Here is a 19,648-nt window from a genome sequence, read left to right as displayed (position 1 = left end):
CTCACCGCGCAGACTCGTACAAAATGGCGACCCGAAGTTATGAAGTCGATGCGGTTCACTCGCTTTTACCGATCGATATTAATGGAGGATTCGAAGTTTTCGGGGTCTCTTGTGCAGTGCACATATTTCGTGAATTCAGGCTCCAGTTGAGTGAAAAAATCCTAAAAAGTGTTGTTTTGAAGCTGTTACATCATTGTGAATTTGCGAGGCTTCTAATAGGATTGCGAAATGTGTTTCAAATCACGCAGGTGCGTACGCAGCCGTAGTCTTAATATTCTATCTGAGCCTGCTCCAACGGCGCGAGTTTCCTTCATGATGGCCATTCATTTGGGCTTATCCTTTACGCCGCCGCAAAAGAGTTTGTGTCATTCGTCTTCAATTTTGACCCGTCTCGACCACCATGCATCGCACCTAAACAAAACATTCGCTGAAAATGGAATGCGTCATTTGCTGAAAAGCCCGAATGCATTTTTCACTGATGAGTGTCAGTAAATAGCAGCTGTATGATTCTTGCAGCTCGAATCGGATAGATATAGCTTGATGTGGTCATTGTTGGTGCTAATTCTGTAATACCCGGCTCGGTATAGATGAATTTTCATTCATCTATTCATCTAGGAATGACGAGCTTAAGTATTGATTTTCCGTGCTCTAGCTAGGCGAGCACACAATAGATAGTTAAGGATAGTCTAGTGAACTTAGTGGATTACCATTTGACTTTGAGGACTCCTGTTTGAGATGCAAATGAATGTTTCAATTTGCAAATGTTTTGAGATTTACATTAGAAATTACTTCTAATGCGCGAAACACACATGAAAGGAATTACTTAGCAGTTAATACCTATTGAAATCTATTTGATACTGAGAAATAAATAAATAAACATTTTATTTTTATGTAACAAAATTCTTATAAGAAAGTTTCAGACAATAGGATCTACATTTACATACTCCTGACGAATGGCTAAGAAGGACAAATTAAACACATAACATACCTAACTTTACCTTTTCATTACATTTTGTTTTTAGTATTTGTTGTTATACTGTTTTTAGTATTTGTGACAACAAAAATATATCATCTGTGGAAATTTCAACTGTCTAGCTATCATGGTTCATGAGATACAGTCTGGCGACAGACAGACAGACGGATAGATGGACAGTAGAGTCCCGTTTTTACCATTTTTCGAGTCAGACTCGCACTTGGCCGGTTTTATCCTTTATTATATTTAGTAGTAGAGCTGTTACTCGTACTTATAATGGGCTGTGTAACACAAATACGAAAAGACAATAACTTGAAAGTCCTATACCGAAGATCCACTGGGATAATTCTCATCAAATTCATACAAAACATGAATAGTATTTTGTCATTAATTGTCAAAATGCATAAAGTTAGTTAGTTATGCTGGGCATTTCTGCAAATCGACAACGATCGACCAAAATGAGGTAGCACTACTCTAGCCACCCCAGCTCCTCCACGAAACCTATGAGTGTCTTCAGGTTGCTAACTGCCTCCTTTAGTGTGCATGGATTCTTTAGATATTGGTTCCGGTATACTTCCTGTAATAATGTTATCTATTCACTATGGATGGATACCGCACAAAATAGATTAAAATGGCAAAGCTTGGAGGAGGCCTTTACCCAAACAGGGACCACAAAAAATTAAAGAAATATATATAGTTTGAAATGAAAAATGTAAATTGTGGAAAAGAAAAGGCTATATAATAATAATAATAATAAGCCCGCAGGGCAGCTTGTGGCGAGCTGTTGGGGAGTAACGACCCCACGGACCCGAGTGCTCCCGAGAGTCGGTCAGGGTCTCCGTCTCCGGCGTGTCTTCGTCGGTCGGAGTGGACCCCAAGGGGACCCGCAGGACTCTCAGCTCTGGCTTGCCTTCATTGGCCGTCCAGAGAGGAGTCGCTAGAGCTATATGCTCCAGGGGTGGAAGTGAAAGATGCATAAGACGCGAGTTGGCACAGTGGCTGGTAACAGCCACTGGGTAGAAAGCGGCGCACACCTCTCGACACCCCTGAGCCGCTCACATCGATGTTGCTCCTGGTCGTCTTTACGACGGCAGTTTCAGGGGCCCATCTAGTCAGCGGCGAGTCACCACTAGAGGTGTGCGCCGATGGTAAAATCATCGGCGGCGGCGTCCGATGATTTTTTGACCGGCGGCGGCGGCGTGATCGGCGTGAAATCGGCGTGGCATAATTTACTAGGCTATCCAAAGCATATTATGTGTGTTTTCTAAATTATTGCCGAAAATTATATCCCGGCATGTCACTTGGCAACCATTTATTACCAATACCTACTTAATAGTTACCAACGGTATGTTTAAATATTAAATTAAAAAGGATACTTTAAAACGCTACATTTTAGGCTGTATTTTTACTTACTTTTAAGCGAAATACAAATAAAACACAAAAAAATCTTTAAGTTGCCTTAAATCTATATTGACTTTTCGCAGCCGCTGTCGCCTCACTTAGGATTTGTTACGATATAATGATGAATACTTTACATTTGTCTGAACTGAAGTTTAGCAGAAAACTATGTAAGACTAAAGATATCGTCGTTTTCGAAAGTAAACTTATCTGGCCGGTTGATTCGCTCAACAGAATGTCTTTGGAGTGTCCCGTTTTATAGAATGTTAAGGTCTACTTTGTTTTCTTTACTCCTAGCTTAGTGAAGATATTTGGTGATTTAAGTTCCTATAAGTAGGTATCATTGTTTAGGTATAGCTTATTACGAAGTTTTAACCTGACTGTTATAATTTTGATTGAAATATATATTACTAAGTAAAAGAAGCTGATAATCACCATAAAATGACTAAGAATTGATCGTGTGTATTTTTAAATGAAATTGTATATTATGTGATAAATAATTCAAATCATATCTATCATATGATGACATTGATGTCTTGTTGATGACCCTCATGCGTGTCACCAGAATCATACGAGAAATTATAAATTACGCAATTACAGCTTGCTGGAGATTCTAAGAAGAAAATAGCATGTTTATGTCCTAGGATATGAACCTGCTATTTTCTTGACTTTAGTTCACTGATTAAATTGACAATAAAGAGACTATTGATGTAAAACAAAATGCGTTGTACAAAAAAGCTGTGCGATAAAATATCAAATAATAACCTGAGATCCAGAAACAAGATCTTGTTTAAATTAACGCTAAATCGTTATCACAGCTAACACCGCAACAACAAAAATTATGCTAATATGCTTCACTGGCAAATAATAAGCGAAAAAGCATAAGGATCTTTAAATTATACCTCTGACACTATCTACTCACTACGCAACATGGAATAAGACACGATAGGTATCAAAATTTCCCACGCCGATTATACGCCGGTCAAATTTATCGGCGGCGGCGGCGTGGAAAAATCGTCGGCGGCGGCGGCGCGGCGGCGCGGCGCACATGTCTAGTCACCACCTGCCTCGATGACGGTGTTAACATTGTTATGGCAGGTGTCCGGACCTCTTTGCAATAGCCCAGTTTCATTGTCCACCCAAACTGCAATCTATAGACCGGAACGCTGTTCACTTTTTCTACAATAGTCCCAATGCCTGCTGTGACCGGTTCATGGGTGTCTATTGTTGCGCCTGTGAACGGGTTCCAGCAGGCGTTCTACATGACATTAAAGCTCTCCAAACGGCCTCTACGTGTTGGATCTGTATCCCCACGCAAGCCTATCAAAAGACCGGGATTTATAGGCCCGTGAAATCCAGAAAGGAGATACAAACAATAATAATAATTCACTATGGATACTATAATCGGGGGGCACGGCAGTGCCCCCGCCAAGTCGAGCGCGAAGCAAACACTGCCGTACCATATTTACTGGAACCATTTCGCCGCATTTTCAGGCCCCTATTTGAGAACCTCTGGATAAGACCAGAACGAAGAAATTTTGGTCATCCAGTAAGCTATAATCACATACTTAAAATCCAAAATTTCAAGTCTGTAGGTCATTTAGTTCCGAAGTTAAGCGAAAGCAAAGTTTCGCATTTATGAAACTCACTCATGATCATCAGAATAGAACTAGTACTTTCCATAAACTCAGAGAGCTGAAATTTGGTACAGAGTTAGGGTTTAATGGCCACATAAAGGGAAAACCTAAAAATATTGCAATATCAGTCACGTTTTAAAGATCTAAGAACTGCATAATTAAGTTTGTAATCCCATATAAATATATGATATTACAATGTTACTGTTGCAGTTCCTACAAATAGTAGGTAAAGTAAAGTAAAGGTACTCTACGATGTACGATGTGAGTATGAATGAAGATATGTTTAGTTATGATATGTGTATACATAGTATGGGTATGAGTACCCGAAAAGAAGGACTGCCTACAAAAAAAGATGAGATCCCATCAAAAACATTACATGTAAAAAGGTGCAAGTCTCGCAACGCTTTTACTACAAAAAAGTTTTGAGATGTAATGTGAAACCAAGTCGGTTATTTTAATCAGTGCCAGGGGGTGTTAAAACCGTATCAATAAGATATCTTTAATTTGTAATACGTATAATGACTTGGCCATCGCACGGCTGCATAATGACAAAAGGATCATCGTCACCTATTAAAAATAATTCTAATTGAACACAACGCTAGCGCTAATTGCAGTTTGAGCATTACACATATTTACGAGTACGGTACGAGTAAAGCATTATGTGCGATTGCCAAGTCATTATATGATGATTAGTGACGGATTACTGATTATTATTTAATTATTAGATTTAATGAATGGGCAATACGAAAAACTGTTGCTACTGTACAAGAATCAGTACCGGAAAAAAAGAAAAGAAAGATTTGTAATAATAAAAAAAACTACTCCTAAAAAGAAAAAAAATGTGTTAAATAAGAAAATCTAATAAAATAAATCAATATGCCCACGTTTCTACAAAAAGAAGTGAAATCCCAACAAAAACATTCTGTAAAAAACTAGCCAAGTCTCGATGGAGCTGCTTGTTTATCTCTAAAAAGTAATGAAATCTAGACAAAGTCGTGCCAAGTCTAAGGTTCCTTACTGCGATTTCTTTATTATTATAGTTAATGTTGTGTGACTTGGCCGTTGAAGGGTACACAAGGGTACAAAACCAGGTGCTCCATGACACCATTGCACCAATCTGCCATTGCACCAAAAAGAAGTGTTTGTTTCAGGCTCGCCCATACATAAGTATTATTGAAATACGCAGCTTTATCAAGCCTACAATTGACTGGTTATTGAATCAACGTTTTCCAAGTGGCAATTTTCCATCGTCAATGGGTAGCGGTTCTGGCGACAGATTGGTGCAATGGTGTCACGGAGCACCTGGTTTTGTACCCTTGTGTACCCTTCAACGGCCAAGTCACACAACATTAACTATAATAATAAAGAAATCGCAGTAAGGAACCTTAGACTTGGCACGACTTTGTCTAGATTTCATTACTTTTTAGAGATAAACAAGCAGCTCCATCGAGACTTGGCTAGTTTTTTACAGAATGTTTTTGTTGGGATGTAATATTTATTGATACAGTACATAAGCCCGGCGTGATCCAACCCCCATCCTCTCGAACCTGTAGAGGGCTCCAATGGTACTGGTCAAGAGCAGTGACGAAGACTACATCATGAATTCTGCAGTCAGCACGGAATCTATTGACATGCCGGATGAGGTAAGTTATTGGAGTGGATCAACTATTTCTTTGTTATTATTCTGTCCAGTCTGCCAGGGGACAAAAGTAGCACAGGTACTTCGTTTTTTTAGGATTAGAAAAAGGGAAATATTGAGATCCCATTTTATTGAAAATAGTTTGAAAAAAAAACTATTAATTGTGAAACAATAGATTTCTGACTATTTCTTACCTAACACTTGATTTATTTGTGTAGAGTACCATCACCCACACTGTTCTGTCCTGGTGGACCTTATTCCAAAAGGCATTACATCTACTGATGGACAGTTAAGAGCGTTGCTATTTGTAGGATGTTTACGTCTTCAGTATGTATATTGTATAATGAAAAACTTAACCACCCCATATAACCATGTTAAATAACTTTGTTTCTTCAAGTTTTGATGATTGCTGGGCAGCTAATTTTAAATTAATTAAGTGCCATACTGGTCAATATTATTAGGTTATTTTTCTGATGTGTATAACCGGGTTTAAAGAGAAGGCGAACAGGTCTGTCTTACCTGTAAAATTTTTGGATCTGAATAGGAATAACAGGAGAATTCCAGACGCTATTTCTGTGTGCAGGACATGTCGCAAGTAGACGGTTGCGGTCTGAGCGGCGCGTCGGACGATGAGGACGAGTGCGCGTCGTCCCCCGCCGGGTCGGCGTACGACGACGGCGCCGACATCATGAAGACGGCGCTCAGCGACGAGGTCACCAAGCAGCTCGCCGCCGCCGGTCAGTGTCCCTCCTGTAGTACATGTAGCCCCCGCCGGGTCGGCGTACGACGACGGCGCCGACATCATGAAGACGGCGCTCAGCGACGAGGTCACCAAGCAGCTCGCCGCCGCCGGTCAGTGTCCCTCCTGTAGCACATGTAGTCGCCCCCGCCGGGTCGGCGTACGACGACGGCGCCGACATCATGAAGACGGCGCTCAGCCGTAAAGTGTAAAGTTAAGTCGGCATACGAGGACTACTCTCAGTTCTACAGCTTGTGGCATAGTAGATAGGCTCAGGTGTCTAATGCCTGCACTCCTGCACTTGTTCGCCGTCATTTGCGAAACGAAAAGATCGCTAACTGCTCGCGTACATTGCGTGATTTGCGGTTCATGAACGGTGCACGTCTTGGCTAGATCAGGACTAGACGTGTGCGCCGATTAAAAAATGATCGGCGGCGGCGTTTGCCAAAAAATCGGCGGCGGCGGCGTGTTTTCGGCGTGAAATCGGCGTGACCTTGACTTTCAGGTTTCTTAAGAAAAGTCATTAATTTGTTGTTTTTCTTGAAAATTTGATCATTGCAGGTTGCCGGTCAGTCAAACTACGTATAGTTTGAATATGCTGTGAGTAAAATAGGGTTTGTAAATGAATATAGGATAGGTATAATCACTTGATTTCCCTAGTACTTAATTGGCTTGCATTAAGAGGTTACCTGGTCCCAATGACCTCCGATCCTATCTGTAACTCTCCGTATTCTCAAGCTTTCCATGGCTTATCCTATTAAAAATGACGTACTTTAACAAAACAGAACTCCACATATCCTTGACATTTGCTAGACATAGTGGACTCCTATGGCTTCTTTTTAATGGTTTTTTTTATCGTACAAGCACCAAGCTCACTGAGACGTATCTTCTTTCTCGTGTTCTCATTGCTGAGGCTCTCGACCACATGTAATTTGTCTCCATTTCGTGCGGTCATAAGCCGTATGGACTGCACGGTGCAGACTGCCGCAAGCCGACCTCTTCATTTCATAACGTTCGACCATCTCACACATGCTCTAACTCGAGCACGTTTGCCATTCATTCGGCTTAAACTCATGTGTTTCTCCACATCATGCGTTGGATAATAAGTCCGAAGAATCTAAGGACTAACCCATGGCATGTTGGGAAGAGATGAGTGGCGATATCAGGGTGATATAGAGCTCTTTGAGAATGGAGGGGTTTGTTCTTCTAGCAGTCCAAGCAGCACTAGCAGCAGTCTTCGTTCGTTCGTTAACAGTTGACGGTGAATACTTAGGATAACTCAGTTACTTTAATTGGTGTGTCAAATAGTTTCTGCAACTGGCTATTCAGTTTCATTCAATTAATAATTGACGTATATTTGACAACAGTGACATAAATAATACAAAAAAATCATATTATAATCCAAAAACCAGCTTGAAATAGCTAATTAACAACACTCAAGGTCACGCCGATTTCACGCCGATCATTTATCGGCGGCGGCGGCGTGGTCAAAAAGCCCGGCGGCGGCGGCGCGCCGGCGCGGCGCACACGTCTAATCAGGACACACCTTAAATATGAGGTTTGTAAAATTTGCCCCAACTAAATATGTATTTGTGTACAGGTCCCGTCGGGATGGCAGCAGCGGCCGCCATCGCGTCGTCAAAGAAGCGGAAGAGACCGCACTCGTTTGAGACCAACCCCTCTGTCAGGAAGCGACACCAGAATCGCCTGCTCAGGAAACTCAGGGTGAGAAACATCAACAAGATGGATGAACATTTTTAATTAAAGGAAACATGCGATATTTTATGTGAGATTCGAACTACTACTGTTATTCTTCCGCTATTCCAGTTCCAGTCACTCTATCCGATTGAGCGAAGAAAGCTGGTTCTGGTGAACCATTCCAACATTTATGTATTTAGTTTAAAAGTCTTAGGTATCCCCATAAAACAGCATTTTATGTAAGGGTATCCGCGGTGCGACCAGGGTATCGCTATTGACATGCATATCGCGGAATCGAAACGATACAGCAAAAAACAGAAGAGTTCGCAACCCGCGTGGGTCAGCAAGCAGTCGTCCTTGTAGCGACCCCTGGCAAGTCCAGCACCTACCACGTGTTCGGCACCAAATCATTTTAGAACCAATACCTGACATTATATATTTTACTTGTATTTACAACAGCAAACCATTAAAGAAGAGAAGACATTATATTTATTACTCCGCGATTTCGTCGCGTCGCTACAAGTACATTCGGCTGATTCGGCCCACACTAATTACGGACGCCTGGTCACGCTTGCGCCACCTAATAGTCATATCTGTCGTAATAGACGCTGTTCGAGAATGGACCTAGTACTATTATTTATTCTGTGCTTGTATTTACAACAGCAAACAATAGAAGAATTCGCAACCCGCGTGGGCCAGCAAGCCGTCGTCCTGGTGGCGACCCCTGGCAAGCCCAACACCTCGTACCGCGTGTTCGGCGCCAAGCCGCTCGAGGACGTGGTCCGCAACCTTCGGTGCATGATCATGGAGGAGCTGGAAAACGCGCTCGCGCAACAGGTAACACACTAACACGCGTTACCAGTGAGAGTGACGCTTACATGCTTAATGAGCCAACTGCTAGATAGACAATGAACTGTCGCCTGCGGTATTTCCGGACCGATACGACCTTCAAACCGCGTACTCCGTAGGGCTCGGAACCGGTTTTTCGGCACCAAGAAATTGGGCAGGTGGAATACCATCCTAAGCCCAGTGGCTTACAGCTAGGGATGGGCGAAATGTGTCTGTAGAAAGAAAAGAGTGATATATATCTTTCATTCATTGGGATATGTATCACTCTTTTGTATCTTTATCCGTATATATCAGTTGTCCCGCTCGTAACTGTATCGGCGCTTGCTGACTATGTGTCATCTTAGGAGTGTGTGTGTGTGTGTGTGTGAGAGAGAGAGAGGGAGTAGTGGTAGTAGCGAGCGAGAAATACTATGCCTTTTCGCAGAACTATTTTTGGCGGAATTTCATTTGCCAACCAACATTTCGCCGACGTTTCACTTTGACAACTAACGATTAGCAAATTTTTGTATGACAACGTTTCAATTGGTAGAATTATTGTAAAGCAGATTATTATAACGCCTCTAAACTTTTGGGAGACTTATCATTTGTCAAATCTTTCACTTGGTCGAACAACTCTTGGACGAATAACGTTTCGTTGAAGCTAACAGTTCGCTTTTTATACATTAGGCAAGTTACAAATAAGAAAAAGATACATACCAAAAAATCAAAAATGGCCGAGTTGTTCGACTTTTTATAATGTATATTTTAATATTTGAAGCCAGTGGCAGCGAGCGAGCGAAGCGAGCGAGCAAGACCTTCTTGGGCAGAGCCGACTTGGATATGGTTAGGTTAGAAGACTAAGGCGGGAGCTTTGCTCCCGCCTTAGTCTTCGAGGTTATTTTTTTTTTCAACAACCTAAAAAACGTAATTACACAGCAACTTTCGGGTCAAATATCCCAACTTTCGTGTTAAATATCTCGGCCGTTTTTGATTTTAGAGAAAAGTTATTCCTACAAAACGGCCCCCCTTTGGCTCAGTCTGACCAAATGAAGCAATTTGTAGACAATAAACAACTAAGTGTATATTATGCCAACTAAAACATTCTACGACATGAAAGTTGGCATTTTGAAAATTGGCATTATAAAACACAGACCAAACGTTTAGTTGGTAACTGTACGGTTGGCAAATAAAAAAAGACCATTTGATAAATTGGGAAATGAAAATTCGGCGTAATAAAATTCCGCCAAACGTGAGTTGGGAAGTGATAATCGGCCATACCATTTTCGGCGATAAATAAGAGAACCACTTACTGCATCTACTTCTCGCGGAATATTGAACGAGTGACGCGTCCGAACTCGCCCGAACGACCGCTGTCGCTCTATCGTGTTACTTCGGTCGACGCGCGACCGAGACATCGCTTATCGCTTTAGTAAATTGTTGCTGAGGGAGTGAGAGCTGTACGGATATACTGATACATTCGGATTCGTAAAGACAAGAAGAGTGATTCATGAAAAGAGAAAGATACATATCTTTTTTACCCATCCCTACTAGCCACGTCAAATTAAACCGAATTTGGGCAAGCTGCGGAAATAATTCGTGTAGTTTTGAAAATTGGTACAGGCATACCTTGTGGTGTCTAGATAAACATACTAAAAGTCCTCGAGGGTAGGGGGTGTGCTGGGGGTGTAGAGGGGGGTTGAAGGTACCTTTTTTCATATTTTTGCTCATATCTCGAAAATGTGTACGAATTGCATTATAATTACTTCGGACAAAAGTTTTAACATAAAATTTACTACAAATTTGGTTATATTTATTTTTACTCTGCGATCAATACTTTAGGAGCTACAGGCTGTTAAAGTTAAATAAGAGATAAAAAATAGACGGTTTATAAAAACGTCGTATTTTCATAATTGTTCATCATAAATAAAAATTTTAATTGAGAATAAGGAAGCTAAATGACCTGCTGATAAAATATAAAAAAACCGGCCAAGAGCATGTCGGGTCATGCTCAGTGTAGGGTTCCGTAGTTACCCGTCCGTCAGAATAGACTATTTGCAAAAACTCAAAAACTGCTTAATCGATTAGGTTCGCTATATTTTTCTCTGAAAGTCTTTACTAAGCTTTACTTTCACGATTTTTTTCATATTTTTTGGACCCATGGTTCAAATGTTAGGGGAACTAAAGTGGAAAACACAACTTTTTTTCTTTCAGATCGATTATTTCCGAAAATATTAAGCAGATCAAAAAATGGTTCTCAAAGACCCGTATTCGTTTTAAAAGACCTATCCAACGTCACCCCACACTATAGGGTGGAAGCGAAAAAAAATTTCATCCCCTTTTTAATGTACGGCAGCCACCCTAAAAAAATATTTTTTCTAATTTATATTTTACAACTTTGTCAGCGTAACTGATTTATATATTCGTGTCAAATTTAAACATGAAAACTAGAAAAAAAATTTTTTATGGTGGTTGCCCTACATTAGTGGGGATGAAATTTTTTTTCGCTTCTACCCTATAGTGTGGGGTGTCGTTGGATAGGTCTTTTAAAACGAATACGGGTATACGAGAACCATTTTTTGATCAACTTAATATTTTCGGAAATAATCGATCTGAAAGAAATAAAGTTGTGATTTACCCCTTAGTTCCCCTAACTTTTGAACCATGGGTCCAAAAAATATGAAACAAATCGTGAAAACATAACTTAGTAAATACTTTCAAGGAAAAATGTAGCGAACCTAATCGGTACAGCTGTTTTTGAGTTATGGCAAATAGTCTATTTTGACAGACGGGTAACTACGGAACCCTACACTGAGCATGGCCCGACATGCATATGGCCTATTTTTTTATATTTTATCAGCAAGTTGCTTAGCTTGCTTACTCTAAGCTAATTTTTTTATTTGTGATGAACAATTACGACGTTTTCTTAAACCGTCTATTTTTTATTACTTATTTAACTTTAACAGCCTGTAGCCCCTAAAGTATTGATCGCAGAGTAAAAATAAACATAATCAAATTTATAGTAAATTTTATGTTAAAACTTTTGTCTTGAGTAATTATAATGCTATTCGTACAGATATTCGAGATATGAGCAAAAATATGAAAAAAAGTACCTTCAACCCCCCCTCTACACCCCCTACCCTCGAGGACTTTTAGTATGTTTATCTGGACACCACAAGGTATACCTGTACCAATTTTCAAAACTACACGAATTATTTCCGCAGTTTTTTCTAATTTGCTTAGGCTATACTTACAGCGGCGGTGGTGTAGACTTACTACAAACCACTAGGCTGGTTTAGTAACCAGTCATAAAGCTTCTAAGGATGCAGTGCATAATTATTTTCCATCGTATTTACACGGAAACGTACGAACGTGTATTGCTATGTATTTCAGGCAGGGTACAAAAAGTTCTGAGGTTGACTGAAGTAGCGTGACAAATACAAACGTTTTCGAGAAAATACGATGGAAAACAATTTTATTATGCACTATATCTGTACGCTACTGCTATTTGCATCCATACACTTAAAGCGTAACGAATAAAGATGGACGCCTAGAGGCTTATAAAATTACACTAATAAGTAGTAGTAGTAGGAGTAAACTCTTTATTGTACAAAAAGACATATTAAAAATAACATACAATTAGCAAGAAGTACAAAGGCGAACTTATCCCTCAAAGGGATCTCTTCCAGTTAACCTTTGAGTAGATGAGAGGAGAGAGTGAAAAGAGGGTGACAAATGCAGTAAAATGTACAACAAGGTACCAGAAAGATAAAGGATATAAGGCTCGGTTCACTGATAAAAATTCACAATCTTCTCAGTAATAAAACCGACAGTCTGACATTATGAGGCAAAAGTTTTGATACATTATTAAGAGAGTGCAGTGTGTGCTTGTAATGCTGGTTTTTAACAGTTTGACACTATAACAAAATATACGTATTTATATATTTTTGATTATGTTATTTATGTTTGATGACAATCTTTGTCTGTAAATACTTTTTTAAATGGACTCATTTACGGTATAAGGCTCGCCATTTAGAAAGCGGCCACACCCATACCGTGTATAGACATGACTTGACACTTTTTGTCATTTTTCCACCGCCACTATCTCTATGGCCAGACCTTATACACTCCTCCTGTTGCTGAAATTTTCGACGTCATTCTGTAACGAAATGAAGTCAAACTTAAAATCTTACGAAACATTATAAAGTTTCAAGAACAGAAGAAGACAATAAATAACAATCATTTTGCTTATGAGAATGTGGCCTCAAAAGTAGCTGACTACATCTTTTAAATCTTAACCCATTATTGATGGAGACCTGTTTAATACGCATTTATATGTCTGGAGGCTTGGGTAGCCTTGCCAGCCACTTTTGATGCCATTTAAAATATGTGCATGTTTAATGTTTGCGGCATTTATTCAACACGTGCGCATTTGACACGGCGTGATAGCTTCTTTTGAGCAAACTAAAACGGTGGTCTGACACCATGCTTTCTGACACTACCTGACATACAGCGTTAATAGGAGACTAAGGCAAAGCGCGGCGCTAAACAGGCGCGCTAAGGGCTTGGACTTACCTTTTAGTGCACCTTACAGAACATGGTGTAACCTTTAGCCTTTTCCAGGCCGTATATAAGTATGAACGTGGACTAGATGGTTAAAAAAAAAACATTCTGGTCGTTCTTTTCAAGACGAGTCACTTTTTAGTGCAATCTAATACGAACCTTAAATTCTAGTGCTAACATTCAAAGTCCCTTGACACGTATATGCTGAATATTTGTGGCTTTCCATCAGAGAATGGCTTATGCTTCAAGTGCAATGAGGTCTTTTCATCTGAAATTCCAACAGAAATTCTGATATAAACATCCTTATTGCACATGGAGCATTAAGACCTTTCTCTGATGGGAAGCCACATATTATGGAGAATTCCCGTAAAAGCTCAATAGCGCTATCACGCAAGTCCACCGCTCTCGATTTGAATACAATGTCAATCAACGAATACGATAAACATAATAACGAGCCGCAGTTCGGTGTGGGCGCGGGGCAGGCGCCGCCGCCGCCGCAGGACGACCCGTCGCTCTTCGAGCTGCCGCCGCTGATCATCGACGGCATCCCCACCCCCGTGGAGAAGATGACCCAGGCGCAGCTGCGCGCCTTCATACCGCTCATGCTCAAGTATTCTATGGGTGAGTCGCTGCTACTATCTGAGATGCTATGGTTAACTTGTCGACCCGTCGCTCTTCGAGCTGCCGCCGCTGATCATCGACGGCATCCCCACCCCCGTGGAGAAGATAACCCAGGCGCAGCTGCGCGCCTTCATACCGCTCATGCTCAAGTATTCTATGGGTGAGTCGCTGCTACTGTCTGAGATGCTATGGTTAACTTATCGACCCGTCGCTCTTCGAGCTGCCGCCGCTGATCATCGACGGCATCCCCACCCCCGTGGAGAAGATGACCCAGGCGCAGCTGCGCGCCTTCATACCGCTCATGCTCAAGTATTCTATGGGTGAGTCGCTGCTACTATCTGAGATGCTATGGTTAACTTATCGACCCGTCGCTCTTCGAGCTGCCGCCGCTGATCATCGACGGCATCCTCACCCCCGTGGAGAAGATGACCCAGGCGCAGCTGCGCGCCTTCATACCGCTCATGCTCAAGTATTCTATGGGTGAGTCGCTGCTACAGTCTAAGATGCTATGGTTATCTTATCGACCCGTGGCTCTTCGAGCTGCCGCCGCTGATCATCGACGGCATCCTCACCCCCGTGGAGAAGATGACCCAGGCGCAGCTGCGCGCCTTCATACCGCTCATGCTCAAGTATTCTATGGGTGAGTCGCTGCTACAGTCTAAGATGCTATGGTTATCTTATCGACCCGTTGCTCTTCGAGCTGCCGCCGCTGATCATCGACGGCATCCCCACCCCCGTGGAGATGACCCAGGCGCAGCTGCGCGCCTTCATACCGCTCATGCTCAAGTATTCCATGGGTGAGTCGCTGCTACTGTCTGAGATGCTATGGTTAACTTATCGACCCGTCGCTCTTCGAGCTGCCGCCGCTGATCATCGACGGCATCCTCACCCCCGTGGAGAAGATGACCCAGGCGCAGCTGCGCGCCTTCATACCGCTCATGCTCAAGTATTCTATGGGTGAGTCGCTGCTACTGTCTGAGATGCTATGGTTAACTTATCGACCCGTCGCTCTTCGAGCTGCCGCCGCTGATCATCGACGGCATCCTCACCCCCGTGGAGAAGATGACCCAGGCGCAGCTGCGCGCCTTCATACCGCTCATGCTCAAGTATTCTATGGGTGAGTCGCTGCTACTGTCTGAGATGCTATGGTTAACTTATCGACCCGTCGCTCTTCGAGCTGCCGCCGCTGATCATCGACGGCATCCCCACCCCCTTGGAGAAGATGACCCAGGCGCAGCTGCGCGCCTTCATACCGCTCATGCTCAAGTATTCTATGGGTGAGTCGCTGCTACTGTCTGAGATGCTATGGTTAACTTATCGACCCGTCGCTCTTCGAGCTGCCGCCGCTGATCATCGACGGCATCCTCACCCCCGTGGAGAAGATGACCCAGGCGCAGCTGCGCGCCTTCATACCGCTCATGCTTAAGTATACTGCATATTATACGTACTCTACGGTCGACTAATTTACTATTCGAGCCATTTCTCTTCATCAACGGAATACTGAAAACCGAGACGCTGATACGGGCCTTTATTTCGCCCATGCTTAAGCATCCAATGATATTATGTAAACATTTTATGCATACGTACGGCACGCTGTGTGTCGTGTCGATATCCTAAGCTAACACATCATCATGAATGTATTGCTAATAATATTAATATTTTAGCTTTCAATAATATTTCACTTGACAATCTTCCAAAATCAGAATGCCATCAATGTATTTCGGTGTCATTCTGTGGTAACTAAACTCTGTCTGCTCCGCCCCGCTCTCTTGGGATATAGACATTGTACGACTAAGATGTGTTCTTATCCATTACAGTAAATAATAGTTGAACAGTCTTAGTATTGGTATTAATTAATTATCGGATACAAATAAACCGCATCGAGCATCCCGACATCACACATTCAATATATGGTGTTTTGTTTATTTACTTTTGTAACCGTATTTTGAATACGCAGTGCGTGGCAAGCCCGGCTGGGGCCGGGAGTCGACGCGGCCGCCGTGGTGGCCCAAGGACCTGCCGTGGGCCAACGTGCGCATGGACGCGCGCTCCGAGGACGAGAAACAGAAGGTGCGTGACACACACACACACACACACACAAACACACACACGCGAGACAGACTCGGTGCCTTTATTTTATAGTATTATATTAATTTATTTATTACGTACGTAATATACGGACAAAGATAATAATCGCTCGCGATCGCAGTGTAACTCTGTAACGGTCAGGTGTACATTCTTAACTCGTTTTGTCGGTACAGTAAGACAATTTTTAGAGGCATTCCAGAAACGATTTGGTTACGTTATGCTATTTTTAACGCTTCTGATAAAACTAAGACGCCGATATTTAGAATGATAACGTTTGTTAAATTAACTTTAAATTAAACAGCGGTGTATAATACAGATTTCTGCAGATTATTAACGTAGCTGCCATTCGTATACAAAGATCTTTTCGTGGAATACCCTTTTGCAACAAAGTAGATCTTTTTGTGAAGTGTCAAGGTTAGGTAGTCATTTCCTGTGCCCACGTTAGTAAATATGATGATGATTTTGCCAGATGTCGTGGACGCACGCGCTGCGTCAGATCGTGATCAACTGCTACAAGTACCACGGCCGCGAGGACCTTCTGCCCGCCTTCACCGAGGACGATGACCAGAAACCCACACAGCCTGTAAGTCACACTTTTATTTAGTACAGCTTTTAAGTAGTGTCCGAACGAAATTGGATTTTTTGATCTAGTTTCGGCTGAAATGTTGTCCCTTTCCGACATATTGGTATGATGGAAAGGGACAAACGATTAATATCGGCTTGTCAACTTTAGTAAACGTTTATGAATAAGGGGGTTACTGTTTAAAACGAGGTTTAAAATGACAATTGGGCTCCACATGACGATGTTTAACTGTCATGCCTATGTTTACCCTCGATGTATAACTGTCAACCTATTACTAACGTAATATTTTTTATGTGTGCGCTTGTCTTGTGTTTCCTATACATGAATCTAATCATTCCCTCCTATTAACGCTTCATTCGGACTGCCGCCCTGGACCTGGTAACTAGATATCAGCGTGCATGCCGTCCGCGTCGTCCAACTCGTCTCGCGGCTCGCCCGGCCGCTCGGCGCCCGCCGTGCTGGCCAGCCAGCAAGTGTGCATCGACCAGATGACGCTCACCGACGTCGATGTACGACTAGCTGTTATAATACTCGACGCTTAGACCATCTGATGTGATATTTTTTTTGTAATCTGTACTTTCTAACACAAAATTTGTTTTAATAACAATACTTCCGTGTGACACAGACATTAAATATATTAAGAAGTCTAGAAAAAGAAATATAGAAGAAGACACTCACGTATTTTAAGTCGAAAAACGCTGGACATGTTTCACTCCGCACCGAGGAGTCATCAGGAGCTTGCGTTAACGGTGACGGACCGGCGCAGACTGCGGGCCGCAGCCTACAACAACAGCAGCAGTAGGAGTGAAACATGTCGAGCGTTTTTCGACTTAAAATACATGAGTGACCTGTTCAGTTCTTAATATACAAAATTTGTTGAAATGAGACGAGGTATACTTTTAATTTTCGGCCAACAATTGCTGTAACAAGATCGACTAAGTACTTAGTCTCACGACTCTCGTGAGCCCTCGTCAGACTGATAATACTCGGGCAATCTGGACTATTACCTGGCTCGACAAAAACGTACGAAATTATCGAAACACGCGTACTGTTATAATACTTATAATACAATATTGATATTGCAGGATTAGTCTTCAACATCAATCATGTCTTCAGCTTAATCGATTTCTATAATCACTTCATAATATGCCATTTTAGAATTGATAACTTCATGATATTGTTAAGCTAGGTGCGACTTTTCATGATGTGGCCAAGTATCATGAAATGATCAGTTCTAAGGTCACGACATGAATATTTGGCAATCAGAATTGTCCTGGGAACTGGGAATAAAGTTTAAATTTATATTACACACAGATGTCACAGTACGCGCCAGCGGTGCTACAGACCATAACCAACCCGGACGGTTCCGTGTCGCTCGTGCAGCTCGACCCCTCGCACCCCATCATCACGTTGCCGGACGGCACCACGGCGCAAGTGGTGAGTCACGTCCACAACAGGTGTCACAGCGGTGCTACAGACCATAACCGACCCGGACGGGTCCGTGTCGCTGGTGCAGCTCGACCCCTCATATCCCATCATCACGTTGCCAGACGGCACCACGGCGCAAGTGGTGAGTCACGTCCACAACAGGTGTCACAGCGGTGCTACAGACCATAACCGACCCGGACGGGTCCGTGTCGCTGGTGCAGCTCGACCCCTCACATCCCATCATCACGTTGCCAGACGGCACCACGGCGCAAGTGGTAAATATAACGACTAATTTATTCGCCATTTTCATTACACCCGAATAAATTTCGTTTTTCGACAAAGGCTATCATTGCTAGAATTTCGTTACATGTTAAAATTTAATATATCAGTAAACATTATAAAGGTGAAAAATTAAAATACATAAATACATATATAAAAAATGGAGACAAGGCGGGATTTTACCAGTGTGTGGCACAGTGCGGCACAAATCATTAAATATAAAATTTCTTGTGCCGCACAGTGCCGCTCACTGGTGGAATCCCGCCTTAATAACTGAAAGTGCACAGTGGGTAGATTTCCCGCGAAACATAGCGATGTTTATATGTACGTGCACATTTTAAGACTAACACTTAAGCGCCACTTGCACCGTCCCACTAATCCGAGGTTAACCTGTTAAACCGTTAATCCAGTGTCAAATTGTACTGGTAACCATGGTAACTCCAGATTTAACCGGTTAACCCCGGGTTAGTGGAATGGTGCAAGTGGCTCTAAGTTAATGGCTTTGTATCGTATTTACAGATTCACAGCGGCGAAGGCGGGAGTGGAGTTGTCCAAACACTAGACGGCGAGTCGGTCGCTGTCGATCTCAACGCTGTGGCCGAGGCCACGCTCAACCACGACGGGCAGATCATACTCACCGGCGAGGACGGACACGGTATGATATATATACATATAAGGAAGGTAAACAGTAGATGCCCAGAAAGCAGTGGTGTTGACAGTCCTGCCGTAGCCGTCGCGTCCCTCAGGTCTTTCGAGCAACACCGGCTTCCGACACTGAGAAGCCCAAGCGATATCTTACCGTACAAATCGTTCTGCCATTCTGTGCGGGGGGAAACGTGCACACAGTCGCACTTCTCACTCACTAGTGTCATTCCATGGAACTTACTAATTATGTAAACAAAAGTCCCTAGTATAAGTATAATTCATCATTTTTTTCAATATGGCATGACAGTTTCAATATGGCGGTCTGTTTACATAGTTAGCATCAAGTTCCATAGAATGACACTTTACATACAAAATCGAATCTGTAATGATGACACACATACATAGAAAATGACACACGTCAAAGACAAATCATGCACACCTCAATATCTTTATTGTGTACGGATGAGTTACAAGTACAACACGCATCGCGCTAGTTTTGTGCATGCACAGTTGATCTTGTGCCTCGGCGAAG

At 42.4% G+C, this 19,648-nt stretch overlaps 1 protein-coding gene across 1 annotated transcript in view; it reads left to right on the top strand.

Moving 5' to 3' along the window:
• Positions 1-8: 8 nt before the first annotated feature.
• LOC134680310 (DNA-binding protein P3A2) overlaps positions 9-19,648 on the top strand; it is a 47,106-nt gene continuing 27,466 nt past the window's right edge. Inside the window, exons 1-11 of the mRNA XM_063539420.1 lie at positions 9-248; positions 5,516-5,651; positions 6,231-6,384; positions 7,987-8,111; positions 8,748-8,921; positions 13,934-14,093; positions 16,051-16,163; positions 16,651-16,764; positions 17,151-17,273; positions 18,079-18,201; positions 18,991-19,126. Of these exons, the coding sequence (XP_063395490.1) occupies positions 5,571-5,651; positions 6,231-6,384; positions 7,987-8,111; positions 8,748-8,921; positions 13,934-14,093; positions 16,051-16,163; positions 16,651-16,764; positions 17,151-17,273; positions 18,079-18,201; positions 18,991-19,126 (1,303 nt within the window). The 5' untranslated portion in view covers positions 9-248; positions 5,516-5,570. The remainder of the gene's footprint in view (positions 249-5,515; positions 5,652-6,230; positions 6,385-7,986; positions 8,112-8,747; positions 8,922-13,933; positions 14,094-16,050; positions 16,164-16,650; positions 16,765-17,150; positions 17,274-18,078; positions 18,202-18,990; positions 19,127-19,648) is intronic.

This window comes from Cydia fagiglandana, chromosome 3, assembly GCF_963556715.1.
Source record: "Cydia fagiglandana chromosome 3, ilCydFagi1.1, whole genome shotgun sequence".
Taxonomy (NCBI): domain Eukaryota; kingdom Metazoa; phylum Arthropoda; class Insecta; order Lepidoptera; family Tortricidae; genus Cydia; species Cydia fagiglandana.
The sequence above is the reverse complement of the archived record's forward strand: the minus strand, read 5'-3'. Positions and strand labels throughout refer to the sequence as shown.